Here is a 21,970-nt window from a genome sequence, read left to right on the forward strand (position 1 = left end):
AAATGCATGTTCACACTGCGGGAGCGCGCGCGCACACACACACACACACACACACACACACACACACAGTTTCCTGTGTCATAACTGTGGCCGGAGTCGGTGGTACTTTTGTTCAGCATGTAGGTTTTGTCTTAGCCTCATTCGCTCGTGCTCTTAGTTGTCGAAACATAATCTATGTGTAAGGATTTAAGCGGAAAAAAATCTAATTAAGTAGGCCTACTGATCATCTGGAGTTGACGAAGACGGCTGTATTTGACAGAACAATTAATGATTAGAACTAGAAAACAGCCGCGGCATCAGGACAGATAGATCACAGCAAAAAGGGAGGAGAGGAGCGGAGAAGAAAAGTGAAGGTATAGGTTATTCGTGAGAAACTTAGAACAACTGTGTTACAGTGTTGGGTCTACTGGCTGAGGGCATAAGTGTGATAGCCCTGTTGGGTTGATACCATGGCAGCATCCTTGCCTGCGTACCATGGGTCAATTAGCAAGCTGGAAGGTGAGACTCTTCTGAGTGGGAAGGGCAAGGAAGGAGCCTACCTCATCAGAGACAGTGAGACCATACAGGGAGCCATGTGTCTCTGTGTGTAGTAAGTATAGACCTGCGCCTACCCCAGTCTTTATATCCGTATTTATATCTCTTGTCTGAGGTTAAAAAAAGAGATACAAAAGTATTTTATTTATTTTTAAAAACTTTGTTTGATTCAGCACTAGTCATGCATATTTCCTTGTATTTGAATTATATCAGATTGGTATGTTTTGTACTTAGTTTTAGTTTTGTACACCCAGATGCCTTCAAACGTATCAATCATTTAAAAATAGCAGAATACCCTGAAACAACCAGGAACTTCACAGAAGTTTTTTTCTGTCAAAGATATCTAATGTTGCATCATGCAGAAATTGCAACCAGTATGAGTATGTCGCTGTCTAAAGACATAAAGAACCACTGTGACACTGTATTCTGTCTCTCTCCCTTTTCCATGTTGTATATTTGCCCTGTTTGTTATTGCAGCAAACAGAAGGTGGTGTATACCTACAGATTACTTCAGACACACAATGGTTACTTCACTCTTCAGGTACTCACACACACACACACACACACACACACACACACACACACACACACACACACACACACACACACACACACACACACACAAACACACACATGCAATTGATAGATGAAGTGAATTGCTGGCATGCACTGTCATACCAAGCCAACTACCACACTGACCAAGTTCCCCTCCCTAAAGGCTGCAGCTGGAGTGGAGGAGAAGTTCTTTAAGACCATACAAGATTTAATCAGCCATTACAAAAGGAGGGACCAGGGCCTGGCTGTTCATCTTCGTCACTCAGTCAAAAGGAAGACTCTGCTTCAACTTCCGGCTCCCGTAGTACCAGACGAAGACAATGAATATGAGAGTACGTAAACGACACACTGCGGCAAACACGTTTCGAGGTTGTTCGTTATTTGCGTGAAGTTAAAAGGTACACTCGAATCAGAGTCAGAAAGGGTTTTGCAGTTTTTCACAATTGCTAAAACACTAAACCCCATTTTTTGAATCAAATGCTCAGTGAACTAAACCAATGTGTCAAATCAGACACTCTTTTGCCAAACTCTAAATACATTCTCATTCACTTAACACATTTTGCACTGTGATGCATTTGTGCTGCAAAATGGTAAACACAGGCGGCAAACAGTAAACACAACTACAACACAGTTGTCATCTGTAAAACACAGTGACTCAAAATTGTTCACACTTGTTTCTAATACAACACTTTTCTCAACCCAATTGAAAAGTTGTTCTCTGTGTGGCGGTGAAAGGTCTATGACCTATTGCAAGGTCTATGACCGAAACTCATATACCAGGGTAAATGTCCTACAGGCAATGGAATTGGCCTGTGGTGACATAGGTGTGGAGTTTTTTCAAGGCTGGATCCAGCACACCAGAGGGTTTTTACCCCATTTTACTTTGTTGCAGATGCAAGTGTGCACCAACACACACACACACATCAAATGAATCGATGACAAACAAGTCACTCTATGGTCATACGAAACCAATCTGAGATTCATAAGAAACAACAGTGTACAACCTGTAAATATAGCCCAGTCTTGTGTGTCTTTAACCTGCCCCGGTGACGTTGAAAATAGCTCAACACTTCTTATTTGGTTCTTGTTTCTCACTGTCCTTTCCTTTATTGTGAAGATATCCCTTCAGAAGACTATGTCGATGTCCTGCCTTCCTGACCAGCCCACCTGGAAGATCTGTTTGAAGAAACCCAACTTCTGGTTTGGTGTAGGTCTACTGACCATACCCAACTGACCAAATGCCAAGAGAGTATGAGGATCACAGTGTCAGTGCTGAAACCGTATTGTCCTCTTTGTGACTTTGACAGTTTTGTTTGTTTCTTGCTTATATTCAGAAGATTGCAGATAGTTTCATTTAAATGCTTAAATGTACAAATATATTTTCAAAATGTAATCTACGGAGGTTACAAATGTAACCCCCCCTCCCCCCGTTTATGTTCAAAACACTTTGTCACCATGTTTTCACACCTTAACTTTCATGCAGGCCAGTTTGCTTTCAGTTTGCTTTTCAAGTATGATTACAGTTTTTCTCAATTGTTAAGACACATTTCTTGAATGTGTACCGTATTTTCCCCAAACTCTATACACACATCTTCATACTTACACTGTTTTGGCCAAACCCTTGACTTTTGACCCAAAATCGAACACTGTCGTATAAACCTAACTTTGCATTCAAAATACCCACAAAGCCCTCAAATTCATCCTTCTGAATACTCTTTACACACTGCTGGGAGGAATTGAAAACACCATTATAAAGAGGTTTTCAAGAACCATTGACTATAACATGTACCTGAATTTAAAATATGTTTCAGCTCATGAGTTTGACATGATGTAAATCATAAAACTCACAATTACTGCAATTGTCCTTCTTACAGGCTGTTTATTTTCAATTTACATTATACAGCAATTGCATTTTGAGCTCTTGTTACTGTAGAGGTCACAGTATACAAATAGTAGTACTGCACAAATGTATTGCTGCAAAGTGTAAAGCTGCACATTGTAATTTGGGGAACAAAGGCTGAGAAAACAAGGAAAAATACAAATTATTTTTACCCGGATAATAGAGCTTGGGTACGCAACAGTACTGTTCATTCTGGGTCAGTAGCATCCTATCTCTGACTAGGGTCAGGCCAGAGATTTTCCTCAACATCACAGGCAATGTTTTCCCAAGCCAAACAGCAGGGAAAATGCCCCTGAATGCTTGAGCCATCCCTGACAAGACTCCACAGCAATGTCCCATAAGCTTCTTCCATGGCTTGGAGAAGGTTGTTCTGTCAAAGGGATTTCTGTCATAGTGTGGCATGGATCTCATTTGAGATTGGTTGTTCCTCTGACTCTTCATCTCCCTTGTCCACCTCCTCTCATTCTGACATTTCTGACAATTCTGCCTCTTCCTCCGATATTTGCATCCATGATTTCAAAGTACAGATGAGTTACCTTTGTATTCATTCCAAACCCCAGATTGCTTGTTAACTATATTTGCTTGTTAGTGCTTACACATGGATAATTGGTTGTTAAGGGTGTTTGAATTGCGCTGGTTTGGGTTTACTTATCAAACTGCAGTATTTTCTGAATGACATAATGGTGATAATTGTGTCTTAAAGTGAGAGTTGTGTTTAGACTTTTGCAAAAAAAGTGTGAATGAACCTGACAAATGTGTCAAAAAGGGTAAATTGTGTTTAAAAATTGGGGTACATGGTTTTTCTGCTAGGATTTGGCTAAATGGTTTTGTGAGGATGGCTTTTTTGTGTGTTAGCAATCGAGAAAAACTTAGTAGCCTATGGCTCAAGTTGGTTAATTTTCATTATTTAAAGTGTAGGAGTCTCTTAGTGATGTGGATTAGTGAGCTGCCTACACCTAATAAAAAAACTGAGCTGTGTGAAAAATATCAGGACATGTATCTTGCCATAGTTCATACCACATTTTCCATGATGTACAGGATCTAATGACGAGCCTGTAGTTGCTTTCAGTCAAATTACAGATGTTCTTGCCAATCGCAGTTCGTCTCCTTTAGTTCATACGGTAAACTGATTCAAGCGTGAATTTTTAAATAATCAACCCTGTTGTTTGGAAAAATAATAATGGCTTGACATTTAACTTAAACAAATATTTTTCAGGGGACTTATAAAGCGCACAAGCGTCTTTGGTTTGTTTTCTGTGGTATACAGTTTTTTACAGTCGCTAGGACACATTTCTCAATACTTAAGTCACGTTTTCAAAACTCTTCACAGTGAGCACAACAGAAGTCATATGGGCTAAACTGTGGATCATTTATCATTGTTTTGGCACAAAATGCATTCAATGACTACATCTTTCAAATTACATTCATTCTTTTCTCACTTCGACACAACAACTGCCAAAACTATGTACCTATAGGCCAATTTGCACATGCTTACATACTGTTTTCAAAACTGTTAAACTTCAGTTCAAAACAATAACATAATCCAAAACTGAATGAGACAGAAATGTGCTAAATTTCTACAGTTATATTGTAATGAAATATATTTCAAATCAAAACATAAAATGCTATAAAATGATATCTATGGAAGGGTTGTGCTAGGTGAGGAAAGGGATACAGAGAGAAGAAATCAGCCAACATTTGTATGGGACAATGTAGCATTTCACCTGTTTTACATAAGAAAACTTTGTATAATGCTACTTATTGTTGGTGATTTTTAGGTCATTGTCTTGCGGATGACAAAGTATGTTAGTTGGCTGTCAACCTTTGCTAGTGTTACGGAAGAATTAGTTGATTTTTAGACATGTATGAAGTGATTTGGTAGTTTTAGTGCATTTTGAATGTGAAATTAACTGCTGTGCCGAGCTGAAAGTTGGTTAGGACAACTGTGTTAAGAGTTTTGAAAACGTGATTTAAGTATTGAGAAATGGGTCCTAGCGACTGTAAAAAACTGTAATACATATTGCCTAAGAGCGTCCTCTGCTGTGTATTTAGCTTTTTGCCTAAGAGCGCCCTCTGCTGTGTATTTAGTAGGCATGTTGTCGGATTACCCAACAAATGCGATTTGTAGAGGGGTGAATTAACTTTCAAAAATATTTCAACATAGAACAGATTTTTGTTTTTTGGGAACATATGTCAAAAAACCATAATACAACAAGATAAACATACAATTCAAACACATACACAGTGAAAAGAGTCTACAAAATATGTTTCGTTTCAGAAATAAATATTGTCATTCCTTTCTTAAGAAGATAGACCGGTCCGCTTTACGAAAATCTAAGCGGGAGGAAGTAGAACGAGTTGTTGTGTCTGGTACAGTACTGTACCCAACGGGCTCCAAAAATAACAGCAAGTATGTCTCAGGACAGTGAAATATGTATCTCAGAACATGAAAATGTGGCTGCATATAAGGCTTCAGTCTGTATGCTGTAAGGTCAATTAGTTGTTAGTTAGCAACATACTGGGGTTCAATTGAAGTTAGATTGTTAATAGTTGGCTTGGGTAGCCCCGTGCTAGCAACCCACACAAGCAGTCAGCTGTATTTAGCTGCTAAACTCTTAATGTCATTTAGCTGGTTATTAACAATTTAATTACGTAGTGCTAGGATTGGTGCCGGTTAAGATCAGCTAGCTAGCTACAAAGACGAAATATTATTGTCTAACTCAAAGTACATTTGGCAACTTTTGTGTCCTGTCCTTGCAGAATGGATTTGACAACATGTCTGAAGTCACTCCTTCTAGCTATCCAACAATACGGGGACAATAGATCTGCTCAAAATACAGCCCAACTCCAAAAACAAGTGGAGGTAAGTCTAACTGATTAAAGAGAGTTTTGTGACCAGATTCATATCAGTCAAGTAACTGTGTGTGTGTGTGTGTGTGTGTGTAGGTGGTCTTAGGGCAGAGATGCGATCGTCTGCTGTCATCGGGTCAGGTGTTGCCCAGTGAGTGTGTGAGTGGGCTGGTGGAGCTGGCTGGGGACCCAAACACCAACCCTGCTCTTACAGGAAGCATCATCTCTCTGCTGGCTCAGTTTGGTAAGTTCACCGCTCTCTTTCTCTCTCTTTCTCTCTCTTTCTCTCTCCCTCTCTCTCTGGGTCAAAACGACTTGAGGGCAGGGGCATGTATGGCTACATAGAACCCCCCTGTACATCTCTTTGGAAAAAAGCCTCTGCTAAATAAACACAATAGAATTTATATTACGGAAAGTATTGGAGATGTTTACGTGTGTGTCTGTGTGTGTGTGTGTGTGTGTGTGTGTGTGTGTGTGTGTATGAATAACTGTCCCAGCATGTGATGAAGAGAGCAGGGAGGTGCTCCACAGCAGCTATAACCTGACCAGCACTCTGGCCTCTATTATCCACTACAACAGCGCCACCCCTCAGGATCCACTGGTACTGCAGGTAGGTACACCAGGCAGACCTACATGGATGTATTACCAGTGTGTCCAGTGTATGGGGCTGGTGAAATCTTGGGTTGTATAACGTGTGTGTGTTTGTCTCAGTGTCTGCAGCTGCTTCAGAAGCTGACGTATAACGCACGGATATTCCACTGTAGTAACTACATTCATGAGCTCATAGCATTCCTCATGACCAACATGTAAGATTCTCTCTCCTTTCTCTCTCTGTACGGATGCTAACCTTCACCGTTAAGATGCAGCTTGTCACGTTCTCCTTTGCCTCTCCCTCTCAGCCAGTCTCATAATGATGACATCACCATGCCGTGCCTGGGTCTGATGGCTAACCTGTGTCACAACAACCAGTCTGTTCAGAGTCACATCAAAGCTCTTGTGAGTCTATGCTGTTTGTCTTTAAAGTTCGGTATGAATCCATGAAACAGCCTACTCTTATGTTCTTAAATTATGTGTGTGTGTGTGTGTTCGTGTTTGTTTGCATGTCCGTGTGTGTGATTGTGTCCATGTCTGTGTGTGTGTGCCCCTATGTGTGTGTGTATGTGTGTGTCCTTGCAGAGCAATGTGAAGCCCTTCTACCGTACGTTGATCAACTTCCTGGCCCACAACAGTCTGACGGTGGTGGTGTTTGCCCTCTCTCTCCTGGCCAGCCTCACCCTGGGGGAGAGGGTGGGAGACAAGGTGAGGCTATCCTGGGGGACAAGGTGAGGCTAGCCTGGGAGAGACAAGGTGAGGCTAGCCTGGGAGACAAGGTGAGGCTAGCCTGGGGGAGACAAGGTGAGGCTAGCCTGGGAGACAAGGTGAGGCTAGCCTGGGGGAGACAAGGTGAGGCTAGCCTGGGAGAGACAAGGTGAGGCTAGCCTGGGAGAGACAAGGTGAGGCTAGCCTGGGGGAGACAAGGTGAGGCTAGCCTGGGAGAGACAAGGTGAGGCTAGCCTGGGAGACAAGGTGAGTCTAGCCTGGGGGAGACAAGGTGAGGCTAGCCTGGGAGAGACAAGGTGAGGCTAGCCTGGGAGACAAGGTGAGGCTAGCCTGGGGGAGACAAGGTGAGGCTAGCCTGGGGGAGACAAGGTGAGGCTAGCCTGGGAGAGACAAGGTGAGGCTAGCCTGGGAGAGACAAGGTGAGGCTAGCCTGGGGGAGACAAGGTGAGGCTAGCCTGGGAGAGACAAGGTGAGGCTAGCCTGGGGGAGACAAGGTGAGGCTAGCCTGGGGGAGACAAGGTGAGGCTAGCCTGGGGGAGACAAGGTGAGGCTAGCCTGGGAGAGACAAGGTGAGGCTAGCCTGGGAGACAAGGTGAGGCTAGCCTGGGGGAGACAAGGTGAGGCTAGCCTGGGAGAGACAAGGTGAGGCTAGCCTGGGAGAGACAAGGTTAGGCTAGCCTGGGAGAGACAAGGTGAGGCTAGCCTGGGGGAGACAAGGTGAGGCTAGCCTGGGGGAGACAAGGTGAGACTAGCCTGGGAGAGACAAGGTGAGGCTAGCCTGGGGGAGACAAGGTGAGGCTAGCCTGGGAGAGACAAGGTGAGGCTAGCCTGGGAGACAAGGTGAGGCTAGCCTGGGGGAGACAAGGTGAGGCTAGCCTGGGAGAGACAAGGTGAGGCTAGCCTGGGAGAGACAAGGTTAGGCTAGCGTGGGGGAGACAAGGTGAGGCTAGCCTGGGAGACAAGGTGAGGCTAGCCTGGGAGACAAGGTGAGAATAGCCCGGGGGAGACCCCAACCGGCTGACCCAGACCGGTCCCTAACGGAGAGCTTTCAAACCTGGTGTACGGGCTGCCTGGTGGAGCTGTCAGATCAGATTTGACTAGAGGTATCTGATGCTCTGTGTGTCTCTCAGCTGTTTGATGCCAAGAACATCCACCAGACCTTCCAGCTCATCTTCAACATCATCGTCAACGGTGATGGAACTCTGACCCGGAAGTATTCCGTTGACCTTCTGATTGACCTGATCCGGAACCCCAAGATATCTGACTACCTCACCAGGTATTCACTCAGATGAAAGACTTTATCGCTGCGTCTTTACGTCGTTGTTTTTCTCACAGAAAGTGTTTTATGCTCGTTGTTTTAATCTCTCTCTGTTTATCTCACACACTCTCTCTCTGTTTATCTCACACTCTCTGTTTATCTGTCTCTCTCTCTCTCTCTCTCTCTCTCTCTCTCTCTCTCTCTCTCTCTCTGTTTATCTCGATCTCTCCTGCACACGTCCTCTTCTGGGTGTGTGTCTGGAGGTACGAGCACTTCTCCGCCTGTGTGTCCCAGGTGCTGGGCCTGCTGCATGGGAGGGACCCAGACTCTGCTGCCAAGGTGAGGGGACTGTCCTCCCTCAGAGCTGCTCCTCTCCACATCAGCCCTCCACCCCCTTCACAAGCCTCTCTCTCTCTCTTTATGTCTCTCTATGTCTCTCTCTGTCTGTCACTCTCTCTCTCTCTCTCTCTCTCTCTCTCTCTCTCTCTCTCTCTCTCTCTCTCTCTCTCTCTCTATGTCTCTCTCTCTATGTCTCTCTCTCTATGTCTCTCTCTCTATGTCTCTCTCTCTATGTCTCTCTCTCTCTCTCTCTCTCTCTCTCTCTCTCTCTTTATGTCTCTCTCTGTCTCTCTATGTCTCTCTCTGTCTCTCTCTCTCTCTCTCTCTCTCTCTCTCTCTCTCTCTGTGTAGGTGCTGGAGTTACTCCTGGCTCTCTGCAGTGTGTCAGGGCTTCGCTCCCTGCTGTGTGATGTGGTTTTCCGCCCGGCTGGGCCGCGGCTCCGGGCAGCAGGCCGTAAGCAGGGGGCAGGACTGGACCTGGGAAAGAAGGCGGAACCAGGTTTGGCCCTCGTCCAATGGCTGACATCGTCAGTGGAGGGGGCGGGGCCATGCTGTCTGCAGGCCCTACAGCTGCTCACTGAGTTGCTGGAGGTACGGAGGCCTCACTAGGACACACTGCGACTCACTGAAACTCAAACTGGAAATCTTTAACGCGGTGCTCGTAAAGTTCCTCGTGCAAGGATTCACTGTTCCGGAAATGTCTGGGTGTTTCTAGTATGATGGTATTTGTGGTGTTTCTCCCTGCCTCTGCAGGAGGCGCTGGGGGCAGAGAGTGTGCTGGGGTTTGTGGCCATGCTGGTGCCTGTGGTGTTGGGGCTCCTGAAGACACCAGGCACGCTGACAGGAGACGCTCAGCTCAGAGCCTACTGCCTACGGAGCACACACACCACCGCGCTGCTGCAGGATATCCTTGTGGGTGTGTTTCTGTGTGTGTGTGTGTGTTGTTGAGCTTAACCCCCCCCCCCCCTCTCTCTCTGTGTGATGAGAACTCCTCCAGGTGTGTGTTATTCTGTGTGTGTGGGTGTGTTAATCCTTAACCCCTTCACTCCTGTGTGGTGAGGACTCGTCCAGGTGTGTGTTAGCCAGCCAGCTGAGCCCTCAGCTCTGCCTGTCTCATGTAGAACACCTCCTGTCCTGTTGCTATAGCAACGGGCCCCTCACCAGCCCCGACTGTGACCTCAGGTGAGTGACCTCATCACACAGGTTACACACACACACACGCAGACACGGTCTTACTGTGTGTGTGTGTGTTCCAGTCAGGTGTGTGCAGAGGCAGTATTGAAGACCGTAGAGATGATGAGTAAGTTAAGACAACAGGTGAAGGGCATGGAGACCAACTTCTACATGATCCTCCAGGTATACACACACACACACACACTCACGTCCTTACTGTCTTGGTTGAAGGATGATTGTCTGTTTCCATGACAGTATAAACCTCTCCCTCACGCTTTCTCTGTCTCCCTCACGCTCTCTCTCTCCTCTCTCTGTTCATAGGACCCAAGGATGGTCACTCCCCTCTCCCTGGCCATGACGTCCAATCAGAGAGAGCGCGTGCAGACGGGCCTCAGTTTGCTGATAGAAGCCACTCCCCTTCCAGACTTCCCTACTCTAGTGTGAGTCTCTGACCACAGTCACAGGCCCAGCTGTCCATTCATTCATGCATCAATCCATCCAACCAGATATTCATCCCTCCACCCACACGGTCATCAGTTCATCACCCTGCTGTACGGGTCCCTCACACAGTGGGTCGTGTGTTTGTGTCATTATTGATCGTCTCAGATTGGGCGAGAGCATCGCTGCCAACAACGCCTACCGCCAGAGGGAGGCTGAGCTGTCCGTCAAGCGTGTTGCCGTGTCAGACGTCCCGCCCCCCCTCGGCAACAGCCTATCAGGACCCTGCCCATCCAGTCCCTCTAATCAGGGCATCCACAACTTGATAGAGAAGCTCCAGAATAGCATGGAGGTGTGTGTGTGTGTGTGAGAGAGCTTGTTTGTGAGAAAGAGTGTGTGAGTGTGACATAATGTGTGAGCCTAATCTGCATCCCTGTGGTGTGTGTGTGTGTGCGCGCTGCAGTTACAGGAGCAGGTGAAAGACGTGCGCGTGTCCGAGATCATGGATGTTTACGAGCAGAAGCTGTCTGCTCTGGCGGTGTGTACCAACATCACATCTCTCCAGGAGAACACACACACACCCCTACCTGTTTCAGTAAGGAACCCTCTCGACCTGTGTGTGCCTGCGTGTGTGTCTCTGACCTTGTGTGTGTGTGTGTGTGTGTGTCAGTCTAAGGAGAGCCGTCTGCAGGACCTGCTCCAGGCCAAGGCTCTGGCTCTCTCACAGGCTGACCGGCTCATCTCACAGTACCGCTGTCAACGGGCCCAGGCCGAGGCCGAGGTAACGCACACACACACACTCTCATAGGTACACACGCTCACACACACATACTGGTACTGTACACACACAGACACAACCCTCCTTGAACACACTCTCACCCCTACACAGACACACGACACAGAGTTAGCTCTATCTACCGTCTCCCTCAGCGTGTGTGTGTGTGTGCAGGCGCGGAAGCTGGCGTCCCTGCTGAAGGAGGCGGAGCGCGGGCGGGAGGCGCTGCAGGGCGAGGTGGCGTCCAGGACACTGGAGGCCGGCAGCGCCGAGGCCGACATGAGGGAGATCCTGCGGCACAACGCCCGCCTGCAGGCCGACTCCCAGGAACACGAGGCCCTCAAGGGCTCCTACAACCAGCTGCTCTGCAGGTCTCACACACACGCGCGCACACACACATGCACAGTAAGAGACACAATCACAGCTAGAGAGAGAGACACACAGAAAGTAGGAGAGACACACAGTCGATGAGACACTCACATACACACGGGGAGAGACACACGCACTTAGTGAGACCTACACGCCTACAGTAAGAAACGCCTGTGTGACCTGGCTGTGGTGTGTGGGTGCTGTGTGTGCTGTGTGGTGTGTGTGTGTGGTGTGTGTGTGTGCAGGCTGGAGGAGAGCGAGCGTCAGTTGAAGGAGCTGCAGGGGGCGCACGTCGCCCTCACCAAGCAGAGCGACGCTCTGAGGAGGACCCACGATGCCCTGCGGCTGCAGCACGACAAGTAACACACACTCACACAGGGGTTTGGAGAAGTGGTCATGAACCCTGGTCATCAGGGCCCACTCTCCTCTATGTTCTAGATGTTTCCCTGCTCCACCTGGTTCAAACGAATGGGTCCCTATGAAGCGGGCCCCATTCGAAGAGGGAAACACCTAGAACTTTTAATACATGAACACATAACACACCCTCGTAACTAAGCGTGTCTCTCACACAGGCTCGCCTCTGAGCTGCACGAGAGGGAGGAGCTTATCAGCGGCCTCCAATCAGATCTTCAGAAGAGAGACAGTGACATCACAGGTTGGTCTTCCACTGTGAACAGCAGCCTTCTACAAGTGACTCTGAAATGCCTCTGTCTCTCTCCTAACTCTGCCCATGCCTTCAACTTGATTGGCGGGGGATTTCCGAGACTCATTTCCCACTGGGGACCACAAGGTTTATCTATCTTAACCGCCACCAAGTAAAACGACTTTCTCTCAGGTCTGCAGGCCGAGTTAAGAGAGCAGGAGGAGAGGGGGAGCGCGAGAGAGAAGGAGAAGAAGGAGCTGGAGGACACTGTGGACGCTCTGAGGAAGGATCTCCACAAAATGGAGATGGCCAGAAAGGAGGCCAGCATCCGGGTAAGAGAACCCACACACCTGTCTGAACCTCCAGAGAAAATCTCATTCAACCCGCTAGGCCCACACTAAGCCTGGGTGTTTCCTTCCTGCCCTCCCCCTCTCCTGGCAGGCCTCTTCTCTGGAGGTCCAGAAGGGCCAGGTGGAGGCCAAGCTCCAGAAGAGGGAGGACGAACTGAACAAGAACGCCGCCATGATCGCCATGATCCACAGTCTGAGCGGAGGCAAGCTGACCAAGGATGTGAACCTGTCGCTGTGACGCGTGACCTCCACTCCCACGGACACACGCTTTGAGCCTCCCTCAGACACACGAGAAATGATTCTCAAGAATGAAACAATTCGTTTTTAAAATAATGTATCTAATGAGCCTGTTTGGGTGTTGTTTGTCGCAGTCCCATGTATTGAGCTTTTTGTCAGTCGTGCTTTTGCTCGTCTTTAAAACTTTTATCCTTTTAACTATCTGTTATCGTCCCTTATTCTGTTGTCAAATAAATGATTTATCAGCTCCGGTCATCCATCCCAATTGCGTGTGCTTATTGTGTGAGTGAGATGTAAGGACAAACACCCGTGTGCTTATTGTGTGAGTGAGATGTAAGGTCAAACACCCGTGTGCTTATTGTGTGAGTGAGATGTAAGGACAAACACCCGTGTGCTTATTGTGTGAGTGAGATGTAAGGACAAACACCCGTGTGCTTATTGTGTGAGTGAGATGTAAGGACAAACACCCGTGTGCTTATTGTGTGAGTGAGATGTAAGGACAAACACCCGTGTGCTTATTGTGTGAGTGAGATGTAAGGACAAACACCCGTGTGCTTATTGTGTGAGTGAGATGTAAGGACAAACACCCGTGTGCTTATTGTGTGAGTGAGATGTAAGAACAAACACCCGTGTGCTTATTGTGTGAGTGAGATGTAAGGACAAACACCCGTGTCGGCGTCAGGAAGGGTTCTGAGCATGTGCTTTGCTCGACTACATTTACTCTACAACCACCGAGGATCGGATGTCTGTTTCTTGTCGAGGGGAAAGCCCACCTGTTCCCGCCACTCAGGCAGCGAGACCTAAAGGCTTCTAACTGCAGACTGCAGAACCGGCTGAGAAAGCATTCGGTGGCCGACAAACATGAATGTCTGTTCTCTGGGACTGGGAGCCCTGTTTCTGCTCTCTCTTCTTCTAACAGGTGAGTACAAAGGACCCTATTCAATAGACTCGTGTTTCACTGATAGACCTGTCAATGATGTCCAAGTTCAAGTGTTTGTTTATAGCCTTTGCTACTCCTCACATTGTCGACGTCGATTTAGGAAAATCTGGATTGGATTTTCAGATGTAATACGTCCATGGTCGGCGTTAAGATCTCAGAGTTCATAGGCCTATACAATATTCATTTATTTGACTGGATAATGAATGATTTTAGCTTGTAAAACCCCATGGCTGAATGCAGACACAAACTGTTGTGTGTGTGTGTTTGTGTGTGTGTGTGTATCAGAGTGCTGGGGCAGGAATGAGGAGGAGCGTCTGATCCACCACCTGTTTAAAGAACAAGCCTACAACAAGGAGCTGCGGCCGGTGGAGAAACAGGGCGATGCGGTGGACGTCTATCTCGCTCTCACACTCTCCAACCTCATCTCTCTGGTGGGTGTGTGGAGCCTTATTTCAATAGTGTGCTCGTGCCTTGCTATGGATTTGTAACTGTTGTTTTATGTCTGGTGTGTGTTCAACTGGGAGTCCACCCCCTTTTTTCTGTGTGGGTGAGTCTGTGTGTGAGTGTGAGTGTGTGTGTGTGAGTGCTAATAATACCCCAGTCTGATCCTCAGGCATGTAAAGGACAACAGAAGGGTTCAGACCAGTAGTGAGGTCTGGTAAGACAGCACATAGATCGGAACACAAACAGCTTTTCTCATCTTCAGTCCTGTAGTTTGGATTTAGTTTCTCGTGACCTTCTCATTATGACCTGTCCAGTTAACAAATCTTTCTCTTTTTCTTTCTACTTCTCTGTTTCTATGTCTGCTTCTCTCTGCCTGTTTTCTCTCTGTTTCTCTCTATCTGTCTTTCTCTCTTTTTTACTTTCCTCTTTCCCTCTATCTGTCTTCCCCTCTCTCTGTGTCCATCCATCCTTTTGCTTCCCTCCCTCCCTCCACAGAAAGAGGTGGATGAAACGCTGCTCACCAACGTGTGGATGGAACACGTGAGTGAACCGCTGTGTTCCGTCCACGATATCATATCATGTAAACAGTATCATGTCACAGGATGTCATCGTCTTCTGTGATTCCGACGGAGAGGTTATCCCAGGTGTGTGCAGTTGTGTGTACTGAGCCTGTGTGTGTGTGTGTGCGTGCAGACCTGGGCGGACAGCAGGCTAGCCTGGAACACGTCAGCGTTCGATGACATCGACGTTCTGCGTCTCCCACCCAGCATGGTGTGGCTGCCTGAGATAGTCCTGGAGAACAAGTGAGGCTTTCCCTCTCCACTGTGTTTGAGTGTGTATGGAGGTGTGTGTGGACGTGTGGAGGTATGTACAGGTGTGGGTGGAGGTATGTGCAGGTGTGTGTATGGAGGTATGTATAGGTGTGTGTGGAGGTATGTAAAGGTGTGTGTGGAGGTGTGTATAGGTGTGTGTGTGAAGGTATGTATAGGTGTGTGTGGAGGTGTGTATAGGTGTGTGTGTGGAGGTATGTATAGGTGTGTGTGGAGGTGTGTATAGGTGTGTGGTATGGTGGGTGTACAGTGTGTTAGACAGTGTGTTGTACAGTGTGTGAGACTCTTGAAGTCACAATATCTGTGTAATTGTGTAGGTATGTGTGTGTGTGAGAGAGAGAGAGAAAGTGTGAGTGTGTAGGTGTGTGCGTGTGTGTGTGTGTGTGTGTGTGTGTAACACATGCTCTCACCCCTCAGTAACGACGCCCAGTTCCAGGTGGCCTACTACTGTAACGTGCTGGTGTATCCAGACGGGAGTGTGTACTGGCTCCCTCCCGCCATCTTCCGCTCCTCCTGCTCCATCAACGTCAACTACTTCCCCTTCGACTGGCAGAACTGCACCCTGAAGTTCACGTAAGGCCGGGATTACACCAGACTAGACTAGGACTACATGAAGCTAGATTACATGAGACTAGATGATGTAAAACTAGGACTACATGAAGCTAGATTACATGAGACTAGATGATGTAAAACTAAGACTACATGAAGCTAGATTACATGAGACTAGATGATGTAAAACTAGGACTACATGAAGCTAGATTACATGAGACTAGATGATGTAAAACTAAGACTACATGAAGCTAGATTACATGAGACTAGATGATGTAAAACTAGGACAACATGAGGCTAGATCATATGAGACGAAATGATTCACACAGTGTGTCAGTGGCAGCATGACGTTTGCACTGCAAGGGGAAGTCCCATGAATAAACACCAACCCTGTGGTTGCGCTGCAAACTCCATTTCCCATGTTGCTGTGCAGGTCTTTGACCTACAATGCCAAGGAGATCACTATGCACCTGAGGGTGGATAGTGATGAAGAGAATCCTAATAAATCCTACAAGGTGGAGTGGATCATTATCGACCCTGCCGGATTCACAGGTAAACACACACACACACCCTCTCTCTCTCTATTATTTACTACTCCATCTAGACTATTCCTCTGAGTTATGCTTTTCTCTCTCTCTCTCTCTCTCTTTCTCTCTCTCTCTCTCTCTCTCTCTCTCTCTCTCTCTCTCTCTCTCTCTCTCTCTCTCTCTCTCTCTCTCTCTCTCTCGCTCTCGCTCTCGCTCTCGCTCTCGCTCTCGCTCTCGCTCTCGCTCTCGCTCTCTCGCTCTCGCTCTTACTCTCTCTGTCTGTCTGTGCGCAGAGAACGGAGAGTGGGAGATCATCCACAAGCCGGCCAGGAGGAACATCTACAAGAACATTCCCATGGAGAGCAACAAGCACCAGGACATCACCTTCTACCTCATCATCAAGCGCAAACCTCTGTTCTACATCGTCAACATCATCATCCCCTGCGTGCTCATCTCCTTCATGGCCTCGCTGGTCTACTACCTCCCAGCCGACAGTGAGGCCCTTCAGCTGCTGTCTGCTCTCTCAGAGGACCACAACACGCTCACAACACATTCACAACGCTAACGTCCTCTGTGTGTGTGTCTGCGTGTGTAGGTGGTGAGAAGATGACTCTGTCCATCTCAGTGCTGTTGGCCCAGTCTGTGTTCCTGCTGCTGATCTCACAGAGGCTTCCGGAGACTTCTATGGCTATACCGCTCATCGTCAAGTAGGACACACACTGATATATACACATTCATTCATTCACTCACACCTACACACGCTTACTCCTTGTTCTCCAGGGCTTTGTGTGGTTGTCTCATGGCGGTGTGGTTGTGTTGTGGTCAGGTACCTGATGTTCATCATGGTTCTGGTCACCATCGTGGTGTTGAACTGTGTGGTCGTCCTCAACCTGCACTTCAGGACCCCCAGCACTCACGTCATGACCTCCTGGACCAAAGAGGTACACACATACACACACACACACACACACACAGACAGACGCAGGCAGATACACGCACAGACATAATCACATGCACACACACAAATGCACAGACACATATACATACACACTCAGACACACCCACACACAGTGCTGTTCATCTGCTTCAGTGTGAGTGACAGCTGTATCTGCTGTTGTCCTGCTTCAGTGTGAGTGACGGCTGTGTCTGCTGTTCTCCTGCTTCAATGTGAGTGACGGCTGTGTCTGCTGTTGCAGTTCTTCCTGGAGAGGTTGCCCCGCATCCTCCGCATGTCGCGGCCGGCGGATGCAGAGCCCACCTGGGAGGGGGCATTGCCACGGCGATCGAGCTCCGTGGGCTACATCGCCAAGGCGGAGGAGTACTACAGCGTGAAGTCTCGCAGCGAGCTGATGTTTGAGAAACAGTCAGAGAGACACGGGCTGACCGCACGGACCACACCTGCTGCAGGTGTACCATACACACACACACACACACCCATACAGTACATATGCACACACACACACAGACACACACACACACCCCACACGCAGGCAAACATGCATACTCAAACACATGCACACACACTCACATATGCATGCATAACCCCCCCCCCCACACACACACACATACATTTCTACACATTCTAACCAACACATTCTAAACAATCACAAACTCTGTTGACTGTGTTAACATGTTTGTGTGTGCGTATGTGTGTGCCTCTGTGTACGTGTGTGCAGTGGAGAAGCCGCAGACGGATGGCGAGGTGACAGAGCAGCTGTACTCTGAGATGAAGCCAGCTGTGGACGGAGCCAACTACATCGTTAAACACATGCATGACAAGAATGATTACAACGAGGTGAGGGAGGGAGGGAGGGAGGGAGGGAGGGAGGGAGGGAGGGAGGGAGGGAAGGAAGGATGGACAGAGGGGCGGGAGAGAATGGAATGGAGAGAGAAGTTTACCCTCCTTTACTGTTTCCTTGGCTGACTCATTCCTGCCCCCCCTCTCCTCTCCTCTCCTCCCCCCCCCTCCCTCTCCCCTCCTCCAGGAGAAGGATAACTGGAGTGGGATCGCCCGCACCGTCGACCGTCTGTGTCTGTTCCTGGTCACTCCGGTGATGACGGCAGGCACCATCGTCATCTTCCTCATGGGCATCTACAACCACCCCCCTCCCCTGCCCTTCGAAGGAGACCCCTATGACTACAAGGAGACCAACCCTCGCTACTGACACGCGCGGCGCTCACACACTTACACACTGTATACACACATTGTATACACATACTGTACACCTACACACACACCTACTCACACTGTACATACACTTACCTTACATATACAGACATACACACATTCACCAATAATCTCTTTCTTTCTTCTGTGTGTGATTTAATCATGTTTATTTCATTTAAGATAGTTTTGACATTTTGTGTTCTTTTGTGTGCCAAAGGCAGCAGTGTTTTGGACCTTACATCACTGGCTTATACTCAGTCAAATGTGAACTTGCATTAAATATCTAGTACTTTCAAGTGAGTGATGTTTACATTTACATTTAGTCATAGCAGACGCTCTTATCCAGAGCGACTTACAGTAAGTACAGGGACATTCTCCCCAAGACAAGTAAGGTGAAGTGCCTTGCCCAAGGACACAATGTCATTTGGCACGGCCAGGAATCGAACCAACAACCTTCTGATTAATAGCCCGACTACCTAACCGCTCAGCTATCTGACCCCCATGTATAAGCATTGTCAGTCTGGTACAAGGAGATAAAGAATCGATCCAGGCTGTGCCCTGTAGGTGGCAGTGTTGTCCTGTCTGACCTTCAGTGGTGACCCTTGACCCAGACCAGTCTCAGAGCTGCTGATAACAACCTCTCCCAGAGGTGGGTTCTCATGGTGTCTGAAAGATCTGCTGATTTCACAAGTCTTAAAAGTCTGCTGTTTCACTTCTCCAAGGACGGTTTCCAAGTAGGTTTCTCCTCTGGGTGTTTTCATAATGGCTGGCACGTTGCATCTGGAACAGATCCAAACTTTTTGGATTTGTAAACATGACAGGCTGTCCAGGGTATCCAACCCTAAATGATGACCAGAGGAACAGTCTGTGGAGAAGACCCAGCAACACAGATATCCAGCCTGACTGGGTTTCCTGTCTGGACCGGCGTCGTGAATGGATGAAGCTTGACAGCTGATTGGTCTGTTTTAATGAGGACAGCTGTATGTCATGTGTTTGTTCTGTTTTGGTGATGAGGAAACGGCCACATAGTGACCCAGGTGGAGCTGAACGTCACCAGGCTCACTGCTTCAATGTGGCCAGTTCAGAGGAGCTAACCACCCACACACAGGCTCTCTGACCCTCTAAATACTAAACATTGGCATTCAAATAAAACCAATGATGAAATATGCACATCTAATTGTTTCAAATAGCAGGGCTATTCTATTCCAAGGAATACATTTTAAGTAAAAAAATATTTCAGTTATTCTTCACATACATAAACCACTGTGTGTGCATTGTAAGTAGCATAAGGAGGCCGACAGTTCAGCTAGAAGTCTCTCTTTGTGGAAGTTGGTGAATTTCCTCCATTTCACTCATGTTTTGTTCCATGTGATGGCTGTCTTTTCTTGTGAGAGGGTCTGCTGATGTCACAGGACTTGATTGTGTTAATTCTGCCATGACGTATTCCTCATGAATCTCAGCCCCTCCATTAGACATGGGTGACAGTCCACCTTCAGTGATCTGAGTATTCTGGGGTAAAAAGGTCTGTTGCTCTGGGCTCTGCGAGGGTTGTGGACTCCCTCCGTTCTCTCTGGGTGTGGCTACAGGGAGGATAAACGAGTCTGTTTGTTTAGACACAGTTAGCAGCAAAAACACAGTGTCTGACTTAGTTAGAATTGATACACTATTGATTACTATACAAACTGCATTAATCTATTGTGTTTTCAGTCTTTATTACCTGTGTCATTGAAACCTGCACATCTTCTTCCTGAGTAGAAAAATGATAAACTATTAGACTTTTAGGCAGGGGTTAGAAGTTATGTGTCAGTGGATGAAGATAAAACACCCCCCTGCTGCCCCTTTCTGAACACCACCAGCCTTACATTTACATTTAGTCATTTAGCAGACGCTCCTATCCAGAGCGACTTACATACAGTACAGGCACATTCCCCCCGCAGCAAGTAGGGTGAAGTGCCTTGCCCAAGGACACAACATAATTTTACACGGCTGGGAATCGAACTGGCAACCTTCAGATTACTAGCCTGACTCCCTCACCGCACAGCCACCTGACAGCCTTACCTCTGCAACACCAAATAATGAGGGCAGTAGCAAGCACACCCGCGATCACCAGACCCGCGATCACCGGACCCACAATCCGCCAATTGGGTGCCTCTTTCTCTCCTGCATATAGTAGTACACAGAAGAACAAATGAGCCACAATCCTACCACACTCCAGGTAAACAACATTTGCCAGGGGTTAGTCAGGAAAATATGGTAAAATCAAGTAAGTGTTTGTGAGCCAGGTTTACTCGACTCAGAGAGTTTGTAAGTGTTTGTTTCACCTTCAGGTAAAATCTGCAGGTCTGTGACAGACACGTATCTGTTTCCTGCAGACCTGAGGTCACAGGTGTAAGTCCCCTGGTGAGACAGTGTTAGCTTGTGGAGCTGAAGCCTGCCAGGCTCAGGGGTACTCTCAACCTGGTCCTTCCACGTCCCCTGGACCTGGGGCTCAGCTGTCTCACTGCTGAGGGTGAGGATGAGCTCTGAGTGGTTGAACCTCCACTCAAGGTCAAAGGTCAGGGGGTCAGAGTGAGACTTAGGGAGGCTGCAGAAGATTGACACACTGCTGCTAGGAGAACCTTCAACTGGATCTGCAATAAGACATAAACAATCTGTCAGGACAGTCTGCTTGAAGCAGAGAATGGAACGAGGAGATGGGAGGACTTGGTGATTCAGAGATGAACTGACAGTACCTTGCTTCCTCAGAGTGGCTGTTCTGTTCCGAGTGTTGGATGACACAGAGCAGACATAGTCAACATCTGAGTTATTTCCCATGATCCTTAGAGAGCTGTGGATGTTGTACAGTCCTAGGGTGTCTGTCTCAGAACTGAGGGGGGGTTGGCCGACCAGGGTGGGGCTGGTGGACCAGGTGAGTTTAGGGAGGGGGTAGATGGCTCTGGAACTGCAGGTCAACACGTCATCTGACAGCTTTATGTCTACAGAACGTACTGGAGCTGTACAAGGAAGGTTGAATAGCACACACACACACACACACACACACACACACACACACACACACACACACACACACACACACACACACACAGGCTTTAGAAAGGAGCGGTAGGTGTGAAAAGACAGCGTCACTAGGGCGACATTCTAGGTCAATTTGTGTTTAGCTGTTGTACCTTCTACGGTCAGTTTGATGAAGTGCTCGAGTGTTCCTTTGGTAATGCTGGTGTAGCACTTGTAGCGTCCCTGGTCCTGAACCTTTACCTCTGTCAGCTGGAGGGAAGCGTTGCCATGAGACAACTGCTCATCAAACAGGGACGTTCTGTTTTTAAACCACGGGTCTTGGAGGTTGAGCTGGTTGCTATCGCTGTAGTATGAGTGAGCAGTTTGAGTTGGATCTCCACCTGGACCGAACATCCAGTGGAGAACCAAGTCCTCGCCTGCTTGGAAGGAGCAGGGAAGAACACAGGTCTCGGAGAACTCACACACCACAGGGACGTCTGAAACACATTTACAGGAAATACACCAGTCTTTCAACATACTGTGTGTGTGTCTGGTATTTATGCATTTACAACTTGTGCTTTTCTTATTGTCAAGCTACTTAGAATGTGGAATGACGCTTTTCAGGTTGTCAGGTTTCGGTTCTTCCAAGTTTGAAAGTAATACTAAAGACTTATAAAAAAACGTTTCCAGAATAAAGACCTAATATTCAAAGGGAGCATTGGAATATTCATTATTTCATGACTTTGCCTCGGTTAGCACAGTAAAATGGACCTTGTAC

General features: G+C 47.6%; 3 protein-coding genes across 3 annotated transcripts; all 3 read left to right on the forward strand.

Moving 5' to 3' along the window:
* The first annotated feature begins 34 nt into the window (after positions 1 to 34).
* Positions 35 to 3,976, forward strand: si:ch73-264p11.1 (uncharacterized protein LOC100000923 homolog). The gene is made up of 4 exons (XM_047024430.1): positions 35 to 589; positions 1,012 to 1,075; positions 1,253 to 1,421; positions 2,207 to 3,976. Exons 1-4 carry the CDS (start codon positions 450 to 452, stop codon positions 2,245 to 2,247), a joined length of 414 nt encoding a protein of 137 aa, XP_046880386.1. The 5' UTR covers positions 35 to 449; the 3' UTR covers positions 2,248 to 3,976.
* Positions 3,977 to 5,307: 1,331 nt separating this feature from the next.
* Positions 5,308 to 12,996, forward strand: cip2a (cellular inhibitor of PP2A). Its single transcript, XM_047023761.1, has 22 exons — positions 5,308 to 5,399; positions 5,750 to 5,852; positions 5,936 to 6,083; positions 6,337 to 6,449; positions 6,551 to 6,645; positions 6,739 to 6,835; positions 7,016 to 7,138; positions 8,290 to 8,435; positions 8,681 to 8,756; positions 9,108 to 9,347; positions 9,510 to 9,660; positions 9,803 to 9,938; positions 10,013 to 10,112; positions 10,251 to 10,369; positions 10,536 to 10,719; positions 10,831 to 10,905; positions 11,038 to 11,148; positions 11,317 to 11,513; positions 11,757 to 11,870; positions 12,084 to 12,166; positions 12,347 to 12,486; positions 12,596 to 12,996. Exons 2-22 carry the CDS (start codon positions 5,751 to 5,753, stop codon positions 12,740 to 12,742), a joined length of 2,697 nt encoding a protein of 898 aa, XP_046879717.1. The 5' UTR covers positions 5,308 to 5,399; position 5,750; the 3' UTR covers positions 12,743 to 12,996.
* Positions 12,997 to 13,504: 508 nt separating this feature from the next.
* chrnd (cholinergic receptor, nicotinic, delta (muscle)) lies at positions 13,505 to 19,437 on the forward strand. The gene is made up of 12 exons (XM_047024464.1): positions 13,505 to 13,660; positions 13,967 to 14,112; positions 14,621 to 14,665; positions 14,819 to 14,928; positions 15,373 to 15,528; positions 15,938 to 16,056; positions 16,325 to 16,525; positions 16,627 to 16,738; positions 16,858 to 16,972; positions 17,228 to 17,438; positions 17,708 to 17,826; positions 18,017 to 19,437. Exons 1-12 carry the CDS (start codon positions 13,603 to 13,605, stop codon positions 18,194 to 18,196), a joined length of 1,572 nt encoding a protein of 523 aa, XP_046880420.1. The 5' UTR covers positions 13,505 to 13,602; the 3' UTR covers positions 18,197 to 19,437.
* Positions 19,438 to 21,970: the final 2,533 nt, after the last annotated feature.

This window comes from Hypomesus transpacificus, chromosome 8 (genome assembly GCF_021917145.1).
Source record: "Hypomesus transpacificus isolate Combined female chromosome 8, fHypTra1, whole genome shotgun sequence".
NCBI lineage: Eukaryota > Metazoa > Chordata > Actinopteri > Osmeriformes > Osmeridae > Hypomesus > Hypomesus transpacificus.